Source organism: Morus notabilis, unplaced genomic scaffold (assembly GCF_000414095.1).
Source record: "Morus notabilis unplaced genomic scaffold, ASM41409v2 Scaffold45, whole genome shotgun sequence".
Taxonomy (NCBI): Eukaryota; Viridiplantae; Streptophyta; class Magnoliopsida; order Rosales; family Moraceae; genus Morus; species Morus notabilis.
Window position 1 is genome coordinate 1,861,671 of NW_010366164.1, and position 7,692 is coordinate 1,869,362.

General features: G+C 32.3%; 1 protein-coding gene across 1 annotated transcript; it reads right to left on the minus strand.

Moving 5' to 3' along the window:
• Positions 1-954: 954 nt before the first annotated feature.
• Positions 955-3,492, minus strand: LOC21410192 (transcription factor HHO6). Its single transcript, XM_010109684.2, has 5 exons — positions 3,080-3,492; positions 2,680-2,921; positions 2,198-2,552; positions 1,739-1,815; positions 955-1,514 (listed from the first exon to the last, which is right to left on the minus strand). The coding sequence occupies exons 1-5, from the start codon at positions 3,291-3,293 to the stop codon at positions 1,230-1,232; spliced, it is 1,173 nt and encodes a 390-aa protein (XP_010107986.1). The 5' UTR covers positions 3,294-3,492; the 3' UTR covers positions 955-1,229.
• Positions 3,493-7,692: the final 4,200 nt, after the last annotated feature.

Consider the following 7,692-nt stretch of genomic DNA (forward strand, 5'->3'; position numbering starts at 1 on the left):
CCCCAGAAGCCATATCAGTCCAGGCAACAGCAAATGTGAGGAAAAGCATTTTAGGCTCTCATCTTCATTGTTTTCGCATTGAAAACTTAATATATATATATATATATATATATGTATATATATTGGTTCGTTTGGTTAATAGATATGAATAGAAAAATTTAAACAGAAATTTAACTTTTATTAGAAAAATTATTAGTAAAAAAGTTTAAAAAATAATTTGAATTTATGAAATAAACAGGTAATATATGTTATGTATCCCAATTTAGCTCTTAAATGAGACTTAAAAGGCTTAAATACAATCTTATTCGTTGAAATTTTTTCACCATTTGTGTGGCAGTTGTTAGTTCTTTTTCACGGCTGGGATCCTTTCCTTTTTTTTTTTTTTTTTTTTTTTTTTTTTTATATCATTCAATGATTGAAAAATGAGAGTGAACAGTATGTGTAGCTTGCATAATTTTTCTTGAAGCACTCTGGTGCTTGAAACCCATTAAGCCAAGGAGGAGAGGAAATAATAATGTGAATCTTACAATCAACTTTATTTTTTATTTTTTATGTTGTGTTGAATTCAACGCATTATTTTCCTTTAATTAATATTGCAAAATCCATGCCTGCATTCTAATTGCCACATGGGGCATCAATTATGGTTTTCCTCATGAGAGTTACACCAACATATTCATCATGCCCTCCAAGAAGATTAGATAAAGGAGCTTTCATAAATCTGAAAGCTATCTCAATAGGCAGAGGAGAAATTGAGTGCAATTCCAATGAGTTGATTTCAACGGCAATAATTATACCTGAAATGCTTAAAATAATCTCGTCTCATTTTGACCTTTTTTCTTTTTCCCTAGAATTGAAGCATATGAATTGTCAGTACAGTTCTGACAATTTCACACACAAGTTATCAAAACAAAAAAGCCAAATGTAAAGAAACCGTGAGCTTCGTGCATGTTGAGAAATAAAATGTCATTGCTAAGAGGAAGTATTTATACCAATTCCGCCAAAAGAAAAGAAAAAAAAAATGAAACTCATCTTCAAGATACAAGGAAAGTAAACTAAACCTGCAAAATTAATAGCCTCTCTCTCTCTCTCTCTCTCTCTCTCTCTCTCGCTCTTAGTCAGGACTTATAATGTCTTTACTTATATGTATTCCTGTGTTATTTCTTATATTCATTTAACTCCTCCCATGTATATATATTTTATCTGCAAAATTCATGGCGAAATATATAACTCTATACATCGACTTTCCCTTGTTTATGGAGGTGACTTTTCCAGCTATACCCTTCAGATTTAGATTCTTCATCATCTTCCATGCTGTCCTCTCCTGTAGTGGGATTCCCACCACCATTTGCAGCTAATTGGAAAGGACCTTGTGGTGAACCAGACTGAGAACTACTAGCCTTTGATGAATCACCATACTGATCTTGGTTCATCCACAAACCCCCCAAAACGACAACAGATTGGTTTGCAGGAGCAGAGGTGGCTGATGGAAGTCTTCTTGTGTGAAGCCGGTATTTCTGGATTATCAATTAAAAAAAAAAAGAAAAAAGAAAAAACTGTTTTAGTCAACTTTTAAGAGCAGAATTTCATTTGTCAAAACTCAAAAGTGATGCAGGACTTTAAAATAGTATAGCCTGGAAAAAGGCTTCGCAAAAAAAATTTTCAAAGATAAACCCTTTTACACTTGACTCTTTCCAGAAACACAAAAAGAGAAAAGGAATGTGATAGTTTAAGGGCCTACTTGCAAATGACTCTTCACTTCATCATTGGTCAGGCCATCAACCTGCATCAGTTCCCTAATTTGCTTTGGAGTCGCCACTGCAAAATGACCAAAAGAGAAGAAATTTTTGTACTTAAAATAATAATACCAACAACAATAGTAATAATAAGAGAGAGACAGCAGTAGAACAACAATTCGTCACTGTTATGAATACAGACACAATCAACCCCAACATTGAACTTTCACCAAATCCACGGATCTTTACTTAATCATGCAAAAATACTCAATTTCCCAATCTCCAGTTTCTTTCCCAGATTCAAATCAATTTCCTCACACCACAGAGGCATTTTTTTTTTTGGGGGTAATTATCCCAATTTGCAATCATACTTAATTCAATATTAAACAAGAAAAAGTTGAAAACCAACTTCAATTCAATATTAAGAAAATATCATCACCATGAATATATGATCAAGGTCTGACCTTGTGAGCCACCAAGTTGCTGTAAAGCACTGACGAATCGCCTGTGCAACTCAGGTGACCAGCACCTTCTCTGCTTCCTTGCAGACTGTTGTTGAGCGGACCCAGTTCGTAAATTCGATTGAGCATTTGAAGGAGAAGACGAAACAGCTCTTCCAGAGTTGGATCTCTGGGCCCCACAAACCGATTCCTCCTTGGGATTCTTTAACCCCGGAGTGAGCAAAGAAAGCCCATGAACAGAAAACTCTTTCTTCTCTTCCTTCCTCACCACAGGAAAAGCAGAGTAAGGCTTAAACGCCACAAAGGCCCTCTTATGAAATGGATCCTCAGTTTCCAAGGGGTAACCTTTTTCATTTATCTGACACATACCGCAAGAACAAACAAGTATAGAATAGAATCAACTAATGTTTTTTCAAATTGGAGAGGTAAATTTCAAGCTTCCAATTTTAATTACTTGTTTTTGGTTTACAAGTTTAGTTGTGCACCTTAGTTTGGGTCTTGGAATTTTTCTTTGGATCATCATCATCCGTGTTCCAAAGCTGAACAGAGCTCATCCAGTTTTTCTTGTCTTTATTACAGTCATTATCTTTCTTCTCATTATTATCAATATTCTTGTCAAGTTCTTCGTGCTCTTCGCAGTCCTTCTTCAATGGTATGAATTCCTCGAGCACTGGCTGAGCATTCTGCGTCGCGCATTGCAACGATTCTTTCTTCAGAGCTTCAATAGCTGAGAAAATGAAAACACGATAAGCCAAAATATATATAGATATATATATATATATATGTGTGTGTGTGTGTGTGTGTGTATAAATATCCAGAATCTAAAAATTCTCAATCACACAAAATCAAAAAACGAAAAATCAAAAAACCAAATCGATGACGAACCGTCATTAAGCAAGAGCATGCAGAGAGGAAGCTCGCGTTTGAAGGCGTCGATCTTCCTCATTTCGTCCTCCAATCTCTTCCCGAAATCGTCAAGCTTCGAAGCCCTCTCGCTCGCATTTCCGATCGCCGAAACCTCCCTGAGGAAATCGCCGATCGTCCTCGGAACAAACGTCGCTGTGATATCCAAGCTCAGCTCCGGCGGAAGCGAACCCATTTTCTCGGAAAATCCTTCTCTCCTCAGATCTTTCTTTTTCCTTTTCTCGTTTCTTTGTCGATAGATTTCTTGGAGAAGCTAAGAGGAGAATGATAAACTGTTTGGGAGACTCTCTCTCTCTCTATAGATATAAATATTATTAGAGACGAGTATATATACAGTGGAAAAGGGTGTTTGGTGAGAGAGAAAATGAGGGGAAAAAATTTGGGAAAATGGAATAGAATAGAAAAATTTAAGGCAAGAAAGAAGATTCTGTTTAGAGAGAGGGTGAAATGAAATCAGATTGGCCAATGGCGAAACGCCGAGTTTGGTCGTCGTTTTTTCAAAAAGTCGCTTTCGTGGCGTCGCGTATTTTATCCACCGTTTGTTCAAGAAGGATTTTAGATGAAATGTCTGAATTACCCCGAGAATATTTTCGTTATTACGGAATATTATACGGAGAAGAACTGAGGAAGATACCTTTTTTTCTCCGCCAATCAAATTGCGGTTTTGGTTTGGTGCATGTATTTGGTATCTTAATCCTCGAATTTCCGCTTCTTTTGAGTGCGTCTTCTCTCTTTCAGGAAACACAAAAAAATAAGAAATTAAAATTAACACTTATAAATAAGGGAGTTTTTCAGTAAAAAATAATTTTTGATCATTAATCTGATTAAAATTATATAAAATTAAAAATTATATAAATATATAAATTTTAATACACATTTGTTGATTGAAAATAAGAATTTTTTAATAGTTTATTTTTTTAAGACTTACTAGAAAAACTCTCAATTAAGGTCCCTATAAATTGAAAAGAAATATTGAATTAGACTTTTTGGCTTGTCTTCCATTAAAAGACTGATTCTATATTGTTATCGCTTTATCGGTGAAGATATCATGTGTATTTGATATTTATTTATTATAATATTGAGATTAAAACATATGATACTGATTCAAGAGGGAAAACTTTTTAAGTCATTGACTCATTATTATGTAAAAAAATGATTTTCCTCTAAAACAATTATGTAAAACAAATGTCTTCGACAGAAAAACAATATATATATATATATATATATCACGTTACGCAATTTCAATATCCTCATATTCTGTATTTCTAATTGTTAGTTTATAAAACAAACGTCTTCCATAGAAAAAAAAAAAAAAAAAAAAAAAAAAAAAACAAATATCATGTAACACAATTTCATCTCTAACCTCGTATTGTGTATTTCTAATTGTTAGATTAGGTTAGAATTGTCTCGAACTTAAATAATTAAACGTGATGAAAACGTAGAGTTTAAAATCTTCCTTCTTTTTTTTTTTTAACCATACTAAAGAATTCTCTAACACATTACCTGAAGGAATATCGTGCCAAATTTTCACAAATCAAACTCATCGATTTTATTGAGAATTATGTGGTACGGTAAAACTCAAGGTTTTGGTGTTAAATTTCATTAAACTTGACATGATCAACAAATTAAGATCCAATTAATATTCAGATATATATATGTGTGTGTGTGTGTGTGTGTGTGTGTGTGTGTAGTCAATAACCAACAACATTATGACATTTAAGGGAAACAAGGAAAAAGAATAAAAGGAAACTATGGGTCAAATTATTGCATCGTTCTTCATCATGCTTGTTTTCCCACACATAATCTATAGCTGGCAGTTTGTGTGACAACTTTGAAAAAAATAAAGTTGTCCCTAGTGTTCCTTATGCTCCTCTAAAGTAAGTCCTCTTTATTTATTCAAAAGAAAAAAAAGTGTGTTTTTAGTAAGAACAAAGAAACTTAAAAAGCCAGTAACCAAACGCAACTAAACCGCAAAAAGGAAGACACTGAGGGGAAAAAAAAAAAAAAAAAAAAAAAAAAAAAAAAAAAAAAAAAAAAAGGAAACGGAAGCCATTTCCTTAGTTTTGTATTTTGAAGACGAAACGAAATGCGTATCATGTAAAATTAAGAAAAAGAAGGGAAAAAAAAAAAAAGTATTGAACGAGTATAATATCTTGAAGTACTGGTCAGTACTGACTCTATCTGCCTCATGTTCTCATCCATGAATTTCAAAGATATTTTACTTTTCACAAGAGAGAAGTCAAGGGAAGAATTACAAGTATTTAAGGTGGAGTACGTTGACAACGCAAGGATACTCTGCAAATTTTAACGAATTGTAATTTATATTTAATCTATTTATAAGATTTTTACATAGGCCAGTAAGATTCTCTTTCTAAACTTTAGATTTGTATTAAAATTTGTTTATGCTTTTTTATTATTATTTTGATTTAATTAGATATATTCTATCATAAAAAACTCTTATGCATTGGCTTGTGTAGGCCGCCTTAGAGATTAGAGAGTGAAAGAAGTGGCGCATTTTGGTCGAAGTCCTGGCACTGTCTCTAGGCGTTTCATTAGGCTTTTCGCCTTTGTTTCCATCTATGAGCTCTTAACACTGAGGAAGAAATGGCCGTGTTTTGATCGGAGTCCCTACACCGTCTTTAGTTCTACAACTTTTTTTTTTTCCTTCCCCTAAGGAGCAAGCCTTTTCTTTTCTTTTTTTTTTTTTTTTTTTTCCTTCCCCTAAGGAGCAAGCCTTTTCTTTTATTTGTTCTGTTGTAAACCTATCCCTTGCAATACATCTTATTGCACTTTTCTTTTATCTATACTAGTATGTTCACACTCACGATATTACTTCACATGCTTTAAAGAAGTGGAAAACTCTTCATGCTAAAGCTTCAGAGAATCAGACACACCAAAAAAAAAAAAAAAAAAAAAAAAAAAAGAGAAGGAAGACAGACGGGAATATCATGGTAAACCAAAAGACAACAGTGGATGTGAAAGATATATAATTAAAGGAATCGAGTAGCATTAATCTTATTGAAATACAGAAATAGTTACAGATAATTATTAAATTAAAAGATGTGTAGTAAATAAATTTTTAATACTTCTAAAATTAAGTGGTTTTTTTACCCTAAGACCTTTTAATTTAGTGATACCAGAGAGTTTAGATGAGAGGTTGCGAGTTCAATTCCGTGTTGAAAAAAAAAAAAAAAATTAAGTAGTGTATTTTTGTATGTAGCAAGAAGTTTGAACAGTCAATATATAGTGGCATGTTAATATAAGCACAATGATGACAGTGGGAGCCCTCTCAATATTGTACCATATTGCTAATTGTTAGAGGAGAAGGTTAAAATGAAATTTATAAACTCAAACAAGCAAAATTTCACTAGTTAAGAGTGTTATTATATATATATATAATGCGATATCGAAGACGTGTCCTTTCAAATTTTAAATTTCACTCCACTTTAGAAAGTATCCATACCCTTAACCTAATCGTTATTAGTTAATCTTCCCGTTTAGCAACAAAATGAAAACACAAAGTCCATCATAATTAGCAAAATATTTAAACGACAAAATAAATTAACAACAAAATTTAATGAATATAAAAAAATATTTCACTCTTTTCAAACTTAAAAAAAATGCGTTTATAAAATATCTTTAAAAACAAATGGAATTGCAGTCAAGCAAGGTAACTACTAAATAGTGAATAATTGAGATGTAGTTATAAAGCACTTTTTGCGTCGTATAGTCAAAGAAATGCACCTTTTGCATATCTCTACTTTAATGGGAACAAGAAGGTCAGGCCAACAAACTGGAAATTGGAATTTTGTTTATCACAAAAAGAAGAGGAGAAATTTTCATGGGAAGTCAGTCAATGTCCATTCAGATTCCAACATTTGAGCAATTAGATTATACGACCTTTCTATTTTCACCTTAATTTTTTAATTGAAACTTTCTATTGCAGGGTAATTCAAGTGATTTTTTTTTACAAATTAAATCTAATCAAAATCTCATCAATTTATTTATTTTTTATAAAAAGACTAGCAAAATAAAACCTTACCACAATATTGATAACTTTTATCGTGTTCATGTCATGTCAATCACAATTTTCGTTTCAATTACGAGTTAAGCCACATCACACACATTTAGTGAAACCGCCATTAAAATCCGTATTATCACAAATTAATATAAGCGATCTTAATATTTTTTACTTAATTAATTTATCTATATTTTACTTTGTTACTCTATGCCACTAATTTTATATTTTCACTTTATTTAATTAAAATATGTTAAAAATTGTTTTCTAAAATTTTTTTTGTTTATCATATATGTTAGTGTAATTTGTGATTGGCTTATTTTTTGGCAAATTGTTTGAAAATTATTTTTGGCAAATTGGTGGTAAGTTTTGGTAGGCAGTGTAAATTGGTGAGCCACTTAAGGAAAATTTGGCTGTCATGCTTAAGGGCTGAAAATAAAAGGATTTGCTTGCTCAAAATCAAGAGTTGACTTTGTGGGATTAATAGCTAGGAGCTTTTTTTGTATTGGAGGTGCAACGACAGAAAAAGGGGAAGAAAAACGGGTTGCATTACAAT

What these genes read in the sequence shown, in the direction of transcription:
- LOC21410192 (XM_010109684.2), bottom strand. Translation starts at nt 3,293, where the DNA reads ATGGGTTCGCTTCCGCCGGAGCTGAGCTTGGATATCACAGCGACGTTT. An exon ending in ATTCCAAGACCCAAACTAAG is followed by an intron (nt 2,553 to 2,679) that starts GTGCACAACTAA and finishes GGTATGTGTCAG; the next exon opens with ATAAATGAAAAAGGTTACCC. An exon ending in AAGTGAAGAGTCATTTGCAA is followed by an intron (nt 1,515 to 1,738) that starts GTAGGCCCTTAA and finishes TTGATAATCCAG; the next exon opens with AAATACCGGCTTCACACAAG.